The 14,722-nt window shown below is 40.2% G+C and overlaps 1 protein-coding gene across 3 annotated transcripts in view; it reads right to left on the minus strand.

The window, feature by feature from the left end:
* Positions 1 to 14,722, minus strand: part of lef1 (lymphoid enhancer-binding factor 1) — a 43,956-nt gene that overhangs the window by 4,444 nt on the left and 24,790 nt on the right. Inside the window, exons 5-10 of one of the 3 annotated variants that reach the window (XM_079616072.1) lie at positions 12,574 to 12,664; positions 12,212 to 12,331; positions 10,044 to 10,206; positions 7,314 to 7,421; positions 5,234 to 5,282; positions 4,146 to 4,186 (exon numbers count right to left, since the gene is read on the minus strand). In XM_079616072.1, coding sequence (XP_079472198.1) covers positions 4,152 to 4,186; positions 5,234 to 5,282; positions 7,314 to 7,421; positions 10,044 to 10,206; positions 12,212 to 12,331; positions 12,574 to 12,664 — 566 coding nt within the window. In that variant the 3' untranslated portion in view covers positions 4,146 to 4,151. Of the gene's footprint in view, positions 1 to 4,145; positions 4,187 to 5,233; positions 5,283 to 7,313; positions 7,422 to 10,043; positions 10,207 to 12,211; positions 12,332 to 12,573; positions 12,668 to 14,722 lie in introns of all 3 variants that reach the window. The other 2 variants (XM_079616071.1, XM_079616073.1) reach the window with 2 other exon arrangements.

Genomic DNA, 14,722 nt, shown 5'->3' on the forward strand with positions numbered 1-14,722 from the left:
CTAAAAAGGCAGAGGAAAGAATGTTCACCTCAATAAAACGACAAAAAACAAACAACATCAGGTGAGGATAGGGGACCTGAAGGCTTGAGTGGGGTCTGCCCACATCTGAGGAGCGGTGGGATGGGAGCCCGGGAACGACGTGCTCCTGCAAAGCCTGAGCTGCAAGCCAGGGCGGCACTATCAAAGAGCAGCACAATGACTGCTCCCCTCCACCGCCCGGACGCTTCAAAGGAGGAGCGGGGGACGAGGAGCGGGGGTTACGCCGGCTTTCACAATGGGAGCCAGATTTACTCCCTAGGAGAGGAACTCCGAAAAAGAGCAGACGACGGCTGGGGCGTGGAAGAGCGAGCGTGACAGAGGAAACGTAGTAGACGCCACAAGGTTTACGGATTCCTCTGCTGCTTGGCGTGCTACAGTGGGTCGACATCTGGAACCGTCCAATGATCTACATGAAGGATCTGATGGGGGTGATTTGCATATTGAATTCAACAATCTCTGCAAGTTTGTTCCTTGCACCTACATACCAGCAACTCCCAGACTCTTTTTATAGCGCTGCAGAGGTTCTTGGCAGCAATACATGGAAGGAAACCTCTGGGTTTCCGCTGCCCTCAGTGATATTAACCAGTTTATCGACAGTGACTCATACTTGAGGGTTTAGCACTGCGCTGAATTGAATTGAGAATTAATTTTCAACTTGAAGTCAGTTCCTGAGTTTGGATTTAGGTAGAAAACTATTTTTGATTGAGGAACTATACAAATTAACTGAACTTTTTTTCCTAGAAAGGCAAAGTATGTCAAAACAAAGTTGTCTGAAATTTTAAAAACAGACAAAATCTTGATAGATAGATAGATAGATAGCAGACAGACAGATAGATGACAGAATGACAGATAGCATACAGACAGACAGACAGAGAGATAGACAGATAGATAGATGAAAATGCCCCCTGTATTGCTTATACAATTCATCATACTTGATAATGTTAAGTAGGGTGGAAGAACACTCTCCCATTTCCTAGAGTAAATTCAGTAAATCCCTGTTTTTGTAATGTGGCCATTCAATTAAAATGTACACTCATGAATTGAAAGGGAACCAATTCTTTGAATTCTGCCCAACCCTGACTCGTGTTACGTGTTTTTACCCATGCAGGTTCAGTTGAGGCCCAAACCTTTCCAATCCAAACACTTCTGGTAAAGCAACTCAAGGTACTTCGTTCCAGCTTTCTATAAATTGAAAGGGTTTTCAGGCACAAAGAGTATCAGTTATTCTGCCATTCATGTGCCGGAGGCAGAGTGGACATTAAGAAGAGAGACAGGGCGCTCTCATCAGCACACAAGGGACTTTCAGTTTCTCCCTCTCATGCCTTTTCATCAAAGGCTGACATCTGACTTCTGGCCTCACTCATCACAGACACAGAGCTGGATAAAGACGACCCGATTCGGGCACAGCTGTCCAGCAGCACTTGCTTCACAGAGCAGGCTATGACCTCCAAAGTGCCCAGTACCTCCAACGGTTTCCCACACTGCCCCACTATTGTCAACCTCTGGAACACTGAAAGCTTTCAAACCTTCGGCCGACCACTCCCAATAGTACGGTAAGCCTCATATAAGGGGGCTTGGCAACATCATCAAACTCGGGCGAAGAATGATGCTATAAAAATCAAAAGTGAAACGCCGCAGAACAGTCATCGTAGTCAATGTCCAGGTGGCAACAAAGCAGCGTGTTGAAATCTGCCAAACTGTCGTGACTCACAACCTTGGCTTCTTTGAATGACTAAGACTACATCTTCAGCGCCAGCTTCCATTAAAAGACCAGCATTGTTACATGGCTTTCCCCGTTCCCAATGAAAAAATAAAAATGCACAGTGGCAAAAAAGTAACAGCCCTGAGGGCATGTATGCCCCAGCTCAGATAACAATCTCAAAGCCTGCAAATCACAAGGGTTAGTCAGACAAAAGCTCTCACAGCTAAATCTGAGAAACAGACAGTCAAGAACAAGAAGAGGGTGTGGAAATGTTGTACGAGCAGGAAAAGTGGGATGTGCGAGGAAGAAAATTCTATAACCTAAAATTACTCCAATGTGCATTTTTGTTTTTAAGTCAGAGTTAAGGATTATGTGTCATCTAATAAAGACCGAGCCTGACCTTCATACCAAAAATAAAAAAAACACCAATGAAAATACCTCAAATTACCGTACTGGTTTTCTCTCTGAGAAAACCCCTATTTTCCACCCAGTAGGTCTTCCTTTTTGACTTGTTTTCCTGGAAAATATCCAAACATTATTTAATCAAGATTTTAATTGTTTTTAAAGTATAAGTACGATACCGTTATATATAATTTTATTCTGTAAGGACTGATTAAAGTGATCAGTAAATACTTTTTTAGTGTTACAAAAGACTTATTTTTCAAATCAATGCTGTTCTTTTGAACTGTCTATTCAAATAATCCTGGGGGAAAAGTCATGTTTCCACAAAAATATGGCAGAACAACTGTTTTCAACTTTGATAACAATAAGAAATGTTTCTTGAGCATCAAATCAGCATTAGAAATGCTGGTTAGAAATCAGCAAAGATTTCTGAAGGATCATGTGACACTGAAGACTGGAGTAATGATGCTGAAAATTCGATAAATTAAACAGTTATTTTAAATTGTGATAATATTTGACAGTATTGCTGTTTTTGCTAAAAAAATTTCACTATATGTGCATTTTGTTTAAGGAATAAAGATTTATTCTCTAAAAATATCTTATTTAGCGTTGCTTCAGGTAAATTTATCTTGTTTTAGGGTCTTTTAACTGGATATGTTAACTGGAAAACAAGCACAAAAAAATACTCATTAAGAATAGGATTTTTTTTGCACTATGTACATGCTATTATGATCCCATCAATTATCAAAAATGGTATCACTCTTTTTATTTAAAAGCATTAAAGTGTACATTCGTCATTTGTAAGGTGGATAAATAAAGACAAATGTGATGTTTCTCAGGCTGTCGGATCTACATAAATTGACAAGCAGTGGCAATATTCTCTGTTTTATGTATATTAGTTTAAGGTTGCCACGATGAATCAGCTGGAGCGTCAATCCCCAGTTCACTAATTACTGAACCGAAGATAGAGAACCTTTTAGCTGCGTTTTCAAAGCTCTTGCAACCCACAGAAAGAGAAAAAAAGAAGAAAGAGTGTGAACCGGTCCAAATTGTGTTTGGGAGCCACAGGGTAGTGAACTGATCAAACGTAAAACCTTTGTCTTGTAGGTTTTTGGGAAGGACCATATTTGTCACATCTGCACAGCTTTCATGACAAAAAGAAGTGGAAAAACAAGATGTGGGGTGATTTAATAAGAGGGGAAATAGATATGTTCTCTTGCGCACTACTGTCCTCGATCCTGAAAGACTTTCACATGACGGAAAGGATTTTCTTCTTTGTTTGGAGAACTAAATTCTTTTAGGCCAGTTGCTAGTTTAATCGCTAAAAAATTAAAAAGCACAGCGCAAGCCAAATTTGCTGGCAAGGGCTTCATTCATTCACAGGGTTGGCTAGATAACACATGGGGGCCATATGGGTGAATGCTAAGAGAGTTAGCTTACATCTGGGTCGACTCTTTCAAAACCATCCCAGTTTCCAAATGTTCTCAAAAAAGCGGCAGTCAAACATGGCCGTGAGCCACAGGATTGTATGTTAATGGTGCATGCCAAATATTAATGATGGAAGGAATGAATGAGGAAAGAAACCTGATAGTGTGGACTTGATGTTCTGAGCCGACTTTGTCGAGATTATTCTGTTCTGTGATCTTTCAAACAAATGGTACGCTTGATAAAAGCATCGGTCTTCTGAAAATACTAACTCGCCACCCAATGCCACAAGCCACACATCAGTGTACAGGAAAAGAGATGTAATGGAGTTCTTAAACAGAGTTGGGAAAGAAAAATGACTTGTCACAACAATTCATCAGTATGTTCATAAGAGTAAACCCTTTAACAATAGCGCTCACACACAATGCAAACAACAGCTTTCGTAATACAACAGTGAATGGTTGATTGGTGAACTCAAGGTTTGCCTTTAGGATTAGTCTCATGTATTTCTGATTGCCAAGAACCACATTAGAAAATCATGACTCAATTAGACCAGAGGTACGGAAGAGGCTCTTACCATTGTTCAGATGTACGCCGTTTTCATTCTCTGGCCTGTACCTGCAGGAAATCGTAGCTTTTAATTACCAGGATGTGCCTCCAGTAACATATAAGTCCATCTCTGGTCTTAATTGTCAATGTAGGGGCAACAAACATAATTTGCTGGCATATATAACACATCAGCATTGTTCATTAAAGGTACAGTTCAAACAATAATAAAAATTCTGTCATCATTTACTCATCCTCATGTCATTTCAAACCTTTATGACTTACTTTCTTCCAATGAACACAAAGGGAGAAAATCTGAATAATGTGCTGAACGAATCGTTCAGGATGGTTCTTGTGAATTGGATTAAACGATTTATTGAAAAGATCCGACTCAAAAGAACGTTCTATTCACAAATTAAACATCGCTACAAATTAGTCATATGGACACTTTAAAGAGAGCTTTATGGCATTTTTTTGTAGCTAGACAGCCCCAGTACTCATTCTTCAAAAATTCACCTTTTGTGTTCCATAAAAGAAAAAGTCATATCTATTTGAAAAACACGAGGGAGTGTAAATGATGCCAGATTTTCATTTTTGGGTGAACTATCCATTTAATTCCATTATATACAACTCTAAATTATCTAGATTTAGCGCCAGATATACATTGTACAAGCACACATTGCAAATGAATTTATAAAACGGCAAATAGCCAGAAAAGATAGAAACAATGAAGGAAGCATGTGGACTTTAAAACAGACTAATCCTAAAGACTTAAATGTGAGGAGGAGATGGAAAGATGGAGTGGTTGGGAGGAGTGTATACTCTTCATAATGTCGTGATAATGACAAATTAAAGAAATGTACAGAACAGTAAAACTGCAGACTTGTGGATTTTCAGGCAACCAACAGAGTCATAAATTCAAAAATGTTCATGTTGACTTTAGAAATGCTCTCCTATGGTTGGAATTCGCTGTGTGAACGCATATATTGAGCATGTGGCATCCCATCATTAACCACTTGTTACCATTTACACAAACTAAGTGACATTAGCTAAGTTAGTGTGTGTACATTAATGAAATAGGACAAATTACAGCCAGAATAGAAGGTTTCTGAGTCTTACCTGGGGCAGGTTCCTGGATCTTTTCCCGCTTCCGCTTCTTTTTCTTTCCCTATAAAACAGCCAGAGGGATATTTAAAGGGCCGCCACGAAAGCATCACACTTCTGCCATTTGTCAATTAAAAAAATACTCCTTAGTAAGCTGAACTGTAATACAATAAAATAATAAATAAAATAAAAGTCCAATACCCCCTTCCCAATTCTTCTGGATTCCACGTTCTAATCACCAATCAGAAAGTTAAACAAGAATAAAACATCTGCCCCTGCTCCAATTGACACGACAAACACTCCTCCAGAGTGAGAAGTCTGGACTGCTTTAGGATTTGTAGCTTACCCAAAATCCCCTGGCAGGATGACTATAGGTATAGATAGTGCCGCACTGTCATTTTGCAGTCCAATATGAGCCACGCTTTGGTTGCCTGCTGTAAAGTCTGATAATCCACTTATTCAGTCACTAATCTGTGTATTCTAGCCCTGGCTGACAGAACCAAGAAGCCCAGAGCAGTAGAAGCGTCGATGACAGAGCAGGGATACGCTCAGAATCCTTAGCACTATTAAATACAAGTGTGCTCCCACCACTAATATATAAGTGGAGATGAAAGTTCATCTGTCTTTGAAGCGTTTCGTTTTAGTCCTGTTGCTTTTCCGTTGGGTGATTAGTGTGAAAGCCAGGTTTTAGTTTTAGCATCACATCCTGGCACTTCATATTGAGTGAGATTTATGCCGGTTAAAACTTCACACCATACATTTTGGAGATGAATTCTACAAGCCTACTGCCTTGATATCTGCCACACATGTGCAAACTAAAGGAATAATTGTATGAAGTTAATAATATTGAGTAAATGGTTAGCATTATGTTAGCATTATACACTTCTTTCTTACTGAGGTTCAGATTGTGACAGAGCGGCACTAAGGCAGTTGATGAAAAAAGCTCATGAAAACACTAAGTAAAATGGCTATTCACATCACATCCAAAAAATTTGGCAAAATGAAATGCTTATAACAAGATGCAAGTGGCCTCATTCATGTACCATAAGCGGAATGGATAAATGTAAATGTGTAAAAACATTCTAATTCAACAATTGAAGAATTGAAAACGGTCACATTCAACGTTACTTCCAAAAGAGCATTTTTACAATTTACACAAACTTCTCAGGCTTGCGTTTCATGAATCAGTCGTAAAACCAACATCACTTAAATTGGAATAATTCGCGCAAGAACAATTTACACAAATTCATTCTGCTCATTCCTGTGCTTCATTTCTGAGACTCGAGCTGAACAAATTTATCATAAAACCATTCTTATGTAAAGAATCACTTTCAGTGCAACAATTTACGCCATACATTTTTTTTACGCAATAATTAACAATTCTGCTTGTGTTTCTGAGCCTCAGTTATGAAACTCAAGAAGAATGTGTAAATCAGCCATAAAACCCTTTGTTTGTAAATTTGTATGAATACATTCAATGCAATGATTTTCAGAAAAGCCTTTTTTGAACAATTTACACAAAAATGAGTCCCAATAAAAAAATCCTTAAAATTTTTTTTCTGAATAACCATCAATAGTAGTCATGTAGGCCAAGTTGATATTTCTTTAATTAAATACAACAAATTGGTATCTATCTTGTGAATATTTGCATTTAAATATTTGAAGAGATATTTGATTAGACTTTTTATACCTACGGTTACACTTTTACAATTTTAGTGTCCTTGTTACACGTTACATGTAGTTACTGTAGTAATAACTTAAATTATACATAATTACATGCAACTAAACCCTAACCTTATAGTAAGTACATGTAGTTAACTATTATTACTCCGTTCTTTGAATGTATAATTACACTAACACGGACACCTTAAAATAAAGTGTAACCAAACCTACTTGTTTCACAACAGTTTTTCGTAAAATTAACATTCGGACTATAAAACTAGCAACAGACTTGTGAATCGTGTCATCTGTAGTAGTGAGTATGCATATATTTTCACGTTTGAAGACATTCACTGCGAGCATTATATTTACTCTCATGCAATCAACACACGACACAACTCTCACTCTTAGGCAGTGTGTTGGTGTGGACACTTACATAATTGTCTCTGGCAGACCATCCTGGGTAAAGCTGCATATGGAGCTGCCGTTCCTTGCGGGCTAATTCGTAATACTTAGCTTGCTCTTCCCGAGATAAAGCATGCCACTGTTCGGTGCAGAGGGAGATTAGAGAGAGGGGAGAAAAAAGTAGTCAATTACTGACATGCACTTTTAAGTTCCTTCCAAAGAGACGCATGCTGGCGTTTGGCTAAAAATCCTTGTTAACTCAACTGTTGTGTGTGTGGTGTGTGTGCAAGGCCGCCTTAATGCACGGGCTTACCTGGGCTGAAGCCCAGGGGCCTCGCAAGTTTAGGGGCCTCCGATGGTCGGTGTTTTTTTTTTTTTTTTTTTTTTTTCTCTTTTTTTTTTCTTTTTTTTTCTCGTGTTCAAGGCTCTAAAGCTATTATCTGAATGTCTATAGTTGCTTACAATGTTAGTCAGACTGACAGCTCCCCCGTGACAGGTGAAGTGACAGCTCACCACCAGGGGTGGTCTCCCTTCCTGCGCTGCTGGGTGTGTCCGTGTCATTAATTTAGTCGGAAGTTTGAGAGCGGTGATCAGAAAAGAAAAAATTAGTCGGAAGTTTGAGAGCGGTGCCCAGAAAAGAAAACTCCTTATTAAGGAGTTGCGCGAAAAATGTCTGCTAAAGAGCATCCCAAAGCTCACCGGATTTTTTAAACCAGCTTCTAGTGCTAGTGAAGATGCATCCAGCACCGGAGAAACATCGCTTCACACACCGGAGGGAGCGGAGGAGGTGCAGGCCGCGCCCGCCGCGCAGGTGGACGAGGAACAGCAGAGGACTGCCAGCAGCATCAATAGAGGGGAGGAGGAGCGGGGTGCGGGTGAGTCTCAGAGAGAGGACCAGGCCGCAAACCAGTCAGATGATATAACAGTGACCCGGGCCGCTGGGGAAATAATATTGACCCACAAGTGCGGGCTTATTGGGCGAAAATGGGACCGAAGGTCTGTCAAAATAAAAATGCAGACGTGTCAGCATCGGAACGCAAATATAAACAGCAGAGAAGATTTTTCTCAAAAATGCATTTCAAACGCAAACTCAGTAATGGAGAGTTTGTGCCCAGAGAATGGCTCTGTTATTCACCATCAGTAGGTAGTGTGTTTTGTTTTGCATGCAAACTATTTGGCCAGAACACGGAGAAATCAGCATTTGTGAGTGGGGGTTATTTTGACTGGAAACATGCAAATGATCGTTATCAGTTATCAGTTATTAATGTTTGTCCAGACACTTCTAAAAGTACGAAAACACTTCTTTTAGAAGTACGAAAGCACTTCTAAAAAGGTAAGAAAGTACAGCTTGTGCTGTTGTGCAGGTTTTAAATTGTTGTGGTTGTGCATTGTTTTAAGAGAAATTAACATTTATACTGCAAACCTTCTATAAATGTTGCTCAGTTTTTATCTTCTTGATACCTGGCCAAAAGTGGTTTGGCCGTGTTGGTGTTGCTATCCACGGTGCTGAAATGAGTGTGTTTGTGTCTGTGCAGGTGCATGTCCAACGCATTCTCATCCTTGGGCGTCATATACTGTCTACATCCAACGCACATGGCACCCTTTAGCGTCAATATGACACGCACAGAGCTTTGTTCGGTTATGGTTGGGTTTAGGTCTGGGGTAGGGTTAGGGTTAGACCGCTAGGAGGCGCCTTCTGGCCCATATATATTGACGCTAAAGGGTGCCATGTGCGTTGGATGTAGACGATATGTCAAAAGCGTCAGTATATGACCAAAAGGCCCGCTGAGGTCAGAGAAGAGGCTCCTACATTTATCTGTTGCTGTTATTATCAGTTATATCAGTTCAGACAGGTTGAGTATGTTTGTGCAGACAGGTGATGGTTGGTGATGATGTTTTTCATAATAGTGTTTAAAATCACACATTTTGGTTTTCGTCAACGTAAGTTGCTTTGTTGATAAATAAAGTGTCTTGTGTTTATGCTCAAGAGGGCTCAGTGATATTTTAATAACAATATTATGGTGTTTTCTGGCTCAAAGAAGGAAAACTCACTGTTGTTGCCAGGTCTTGAAAGAAACTAATGCATTTTATGATGTAGATTACACCATTTTAAAACGAGACTAAATTGAGTGGATGGCGGGGGGATTTGGGGGGCCTACAAAACCTCTCAGCCCCAGGGCCTCCCATTAGGTTAAGGCGGCCTTGTGTGTGTGTGTGTGTGTGTGTGCGTGTGTGCGTGTGTGCGTGTGTGTGTGCGTGTGTGCGTGTGTGCGCGTGTGTGTGTGTGTGTGTGTGTGTGTGTGTGTGTGTGTGTGTGTGTGTACGCGCGTGCCTGGGGGTGGAATGGAACATGATGAAGAGATTAACATGTGCAGCGATGAGAGAAGGGAAGAAAAAAACAAAACTTTGATTTCATATCAAAACACTGGTTCCAATTTAGCGGCGCTTTACTTCAAACCATGTCAGGGTGCAATTACCCCACACCGCCGCAAAACGGTCCTTTGCTGTGGCTAGCCGCCTCAAACCGCCATAAAGCATTAAATATGTTTAACGGTTCCTCTTTTTCCAATTCCGAAAGAGGAGTAATACACAGTTAAACCAGCTACCTGCCCAAAGGCCCCAATTTCTGAACCGCCAGCTTGTGTGTTGGTGTACTTGTTATATTGAGTTATACAGATGTGCTAACTATGATAGACCCTTTCGTGAAGGAAGTGTCGTGGTGCAAGAGACCCCAAGGCGCGAAGGCGAACCATATACGTACCCTCCGGCCGAGGATCTGATTGATTGCGGCGCTCTCCTTCAGCGTGCATTCGGCCACCACATTGGCACGCATCTCTTTCATATAAAGCATGAAAGCGTTTAGAGGTTTCTTGATGTGAGGTCTTTTGGGCTCCTGCTCTTTTCTCTGCTCATGCTGAGATTTCCTGGAGAAACAGGAGGAGGAAAGAGTTAAAAAAGGGGGGAAGAATTATTAAGTGATACAGGGAAATACAAAGGGGAAAACCGCTCAGAGGGAGGCACGAAAGCGGCTGCCACAGCGACGCCATGGCGTGTGAGAGCGCCGAATGTCTGATTCCAACCACCAATCAGAAAGCTGCATGAGAGAACAATCTGGGAGCCAGTGCCGAAAAGCTAGCAGCGGCTTTTAATTATGTCCATTTGGGTGCTTTCATGCAAAGAGATTACTTCACCAGTAATGGCAACCAAACCTTCATATTCCCTCTCTCTAGTCTACGAGAGTCCCAGTGTTTCACTCCCATTGGTGACCTAGAGCTGATACCTCTTGCCAACTGCACGACTCATGATCGTTGAAATCAGATGCACCAAAAAAAAACAATTGAGCTGACCGATAAATGGTATATATAATACGGTTCTATTATATTTTGTGTGAATAAATAAAAAATAAAACAGAAAAACTAAAATCAATAGTTTTAAAGTCGCAATGAAATTAAAGTAGCAACAGATCTTTTGATTCATATTGACAGATTATTGAAAAAATGTAGGGTGGGACTTTGAGATGTGGGCGTTGCACTCAAAAGTGGCTTGCAAGGGCAGGGTTTAAGCGGACTAAGGCTTTGTCCACCACACGGAGAGGCGTTTAGCTGTATACGTAAAGATCGTGTATCATATCGCCGTTTGGTCCAGACGGATCAGGCGTTTTGGGAGCCTGAAACCGCTATTTATTTAAGTGCGACACACTTGCGTTTTTGTGTGTACAGCCAAAGCCAGCCAATCGTATATTTTGTGAAGCGATGATGTCATCACCCCACGTGTCGACCCTAGCAAAACACCGCTACGTCACGTAACAGCAACAACAACTGCGGACTACATGCTTGTGTTCATGCTGCAGAAGCTACTGAGCCCTATTTTATTTATTTATTATTTACTTGTATGTATTTTTATTCAATTTCTTTATTTGACTTCTTTATTTATTCATATTTTCTTTCTTATGCTATGATGCTTGTCTGTTGTCCGATTAGACATTTCATATTTTGTACCAGGGGAGTAGCTAGGGACTCATCGTGCCTTAAAAAGAGTCCATATGAGGTGCGTAGACAAAAAAATCCAATTAGAGAGTCCGCACACTCCAAAGACAAGATTGTCAAAAAGCAAGATAAAATCAAATGCTTTTACTGAAAAAAGTGGCAAACGTTTTGGTCACATGTGCCCTTTCTCAATGCCAAGCTTACAACAAAACATTTAGCTATTTAAGGGTGGGGTAAGCGAGATTTCAAAAACGCTGTTGGACATTGTTGATATTTGATTGTTAAAAAAAAAAATCTTTTTTTTTTTTACAGTACACAATAGTGATTACAAACGAGGGTTTGTTGTTAGTTGCCAACAGCACAGCAGCTCCAGATAAACGATGACACTCAAACCCAGTTACTCACGTGAAGAGCGAATCAAAGCAACGTCCATATCTGTTTTCAGGCCTTCCCGCCTAGCTCTCTCCAGCACTTAATATTTTCTCATATTAACGCAGCTCCCTTCCTTTTCCAGTGATTTCTTCTGAGCTTTTGTATTGTCTCATCTCCATTTCTGCAGTCTTTCTTCAAATCTCCCTCTCTTGATTGTCTCTGTCCTCCACCGTCATACTAAATCTGATTGGCTACACACGTTTGTTGTTGTTTGTGTCAGTCCGACTAACTTACAAACAGCATTTTTCAAATATATCGCTTTTCCCGCCTTTAAATAAATAGTGTTTTTAAAAATTAACTAGATGACGGGCATAAGCATGCACAAATAAATATACTATATCAGCCAATATATCTCATATTAACCAATATCAATAAATTAAAACAAAAAATCTCTAATATTGGCCAATAACCAGTGCTGTGTAAATATATGTGCGATCAGCGAACACAATGACGTTGATTGTATTTTTAGCATGCTGTAGAAAGCTTGCAGCTGAATGGACGAGACACTCACATGTGCATCAGGTCTGTGTCGTGATGCGGTTCGTGTTTCACCTGCGGGTTGACAATGGCGGGATGGGGGATTCCCGTGGCATGGGGTCCAGGAGGGCCTGGTACCATGTGATGAGAGAACCTGAAAGTGAAAAATAATGCGTGTGGGTAAATGTATCATTCACCATCCGTATTCATAGCTAATATTAACCTTTTGAATATTCATGCGCTCAAAATAAGTCTATTTAGCCAATGTATGTGATTTTCTGTCTCTACTTTACACAAATAGCTCTAATACAACCTGATCTGCTTACGTCAAAACCATTCGTTTCACAGTTGTCGAAAAGCGACGTTCTCTTTAAATGTAGCCGTTTGTGCACTCACCATCCCAGTGGAGGGGTCATCTGTCCAACTCCCCCAGGGGAGAGAGGGTAGAAATTGGGCATGTCTGGTCCAGGATGATGCCTGGGCATACCTGCTTCAGGATTCAAGAAGAAGCGGATGAGAAAACGACAGTGCGGGTGTTAGTGTGAGACAGACACATCTGGAAAACAGCAGTGTGACATCAATGTGTGCTGCACAGTCGGGCCCTACGGTCCGGTGCGGTGCATAAGCGGATCATGGGATAATTAGGAATGCTTTTGCTCTGTTCTAATAAGCCCCGCTGATATGATTCACGCTGCTTATGGATGTCAGTTGGCCTGCGGTACTAAGCTTCTCAACTTCACCCCAAACACACGCGTGCACACTCACATAAACACACATTTGCACCAAGGTCAAGACTGTGTTTGTGTATAAAGACTTAAAACCGAGGAGGGAAAAGTGAAGTAAGGCCCTAGGGCTAAATTAAACTGTCAAAAGGGTGTCCGTGGAAGAGCCCCAGGGATATATACACAAACAGCAAGAACATTCAGTTTAAAAACAACCCATGCATTTACCAACTGATCATTTTTCTTTCACATGGAGCTCAGAATGTGTGGTCTGTCACTGCAAAAGGCTAAAATAGGGTTTAAATTACTGCGCTAAGTAGTAGATAGCATCATTGTCTTCCTCATGCACGGCCTAGGTGACATGAGCCAGCAGAAAAGGAAAATCATTCCAGAATGATGAAAATAAACATTTAGTTTTTACTTTGGAATAATATGCACAGTAGGATCACCAGGAATGTATATCTAAAAAGGTAGGTCTACTTTGATTTCACGCCGACTATCTGTGCTTTCTATGCGAAGTAAAAGGACTGAAACATTAAAACACTGCACATTTACCTGAATTCTTACTGAAAAAGATCTTGAAAAGGCTAATCTCTCACATATTCTTTGTGGAAGTGTATTATCCATTCCGCCCTCGGCGTATTATGTCTGATGAATAAGTGACTCCATGTTTGTGTATGAAAACAGAGCAAGTTTTGGATCATTGGCCAATCTGCTTGTGGCGTGCAGCCTCATTCAGGCTATTTATAGCTCTCCAGACCTCCTCCACTTCATCACATCCTGTCTGCCCTCTCCCTCGCTGGTTGCCACAGAGGTGAGTGCTAGCCGGAAGGAGCACATATGGAGTTGGGTTCGCGTGCAACAACGCCTGCCAAAATTCTCAACGCCCCTTTAAAACTGTAACCCCACCACCTTTGACAGACTTGGGGGAAATAGGATTCTACCAAGAATGAATTGTTAGCTTATTAAACTGTAAGTGTATAGTTCATGTCTCTTCGGATCAGTGATATTAGAGAAATAGTGCTTAAGAACACCAGGAAATAACATTCCATCACATAGCAACAGACTTAAAGGGACAGTACACCCAAATTGAACATTTTGTCATTTATTCAGCCTCGAGTTATTCTAAACCTGTATTTATTTTATATGTGGAACACAAAAGAATATATTTTGAAGAATGTTGATAACCAAACAATTTTGATGACCAATGATTTCCATTGTACTGAGAAAAAAAAATCTCAATAAATCTTATATTATGCTTCACAGAATAAAGTTAAATAGGTTTGAACGAGTAAATTACATATTTTTAAGGTTTGGGTGAATATGATTTTTTTTCTTCATATTGTTTCCAGTTTCCCTTAACTTCCTTTGCCTATCCAAAACAATTTTCTTTTCCGCTGATGTAATATCAGAATAATATCAAAGCCTACATTTAAATTGTTCTAAAAATGTATTAAAATCAAGCTCAGTACTATATAAATTTCCACTGAATATTCTGTTTTACTCAGAAACGTCAAAATGCGTTCAATGTATTTTGAATGCTGCTTTTAGTTAAAGGTGTTTTTTCATGTTAAATGTTTTTTCATTTTTTTTCATGTTAAATGACATGTTAGCCCAACTTAATGGTTAATTGCTTGGTGATCATCTTCTTTACCTGGTCTACAGATCTATTTCTGTCCTAACTTGTTTATTTATGAGATATGTGCACAACGTCATAACGGATTTTCTTTGAGCCTAAAGTCAAAGTTGGGGACAGTCAATTATAAGGATCATAGTGGAAGCTAATTGGAACTGGTTGTAATTTTGAATTTTGACTATATAAT

The sequence above is a fragment of the Phoxinus phoxinus genome (assembly GCF_949152265.1).
Source record: "Phoxinus phoxinus genome assembly, chromosome: 6".
In the NCBI taxonomy this organism is placed as follows: Eukaryota; Metazoa; Chordata; class Actinopteri; order Cypriniformes; family Leuciscidae; genus Phoxinus; species Phoxinus phoxinus.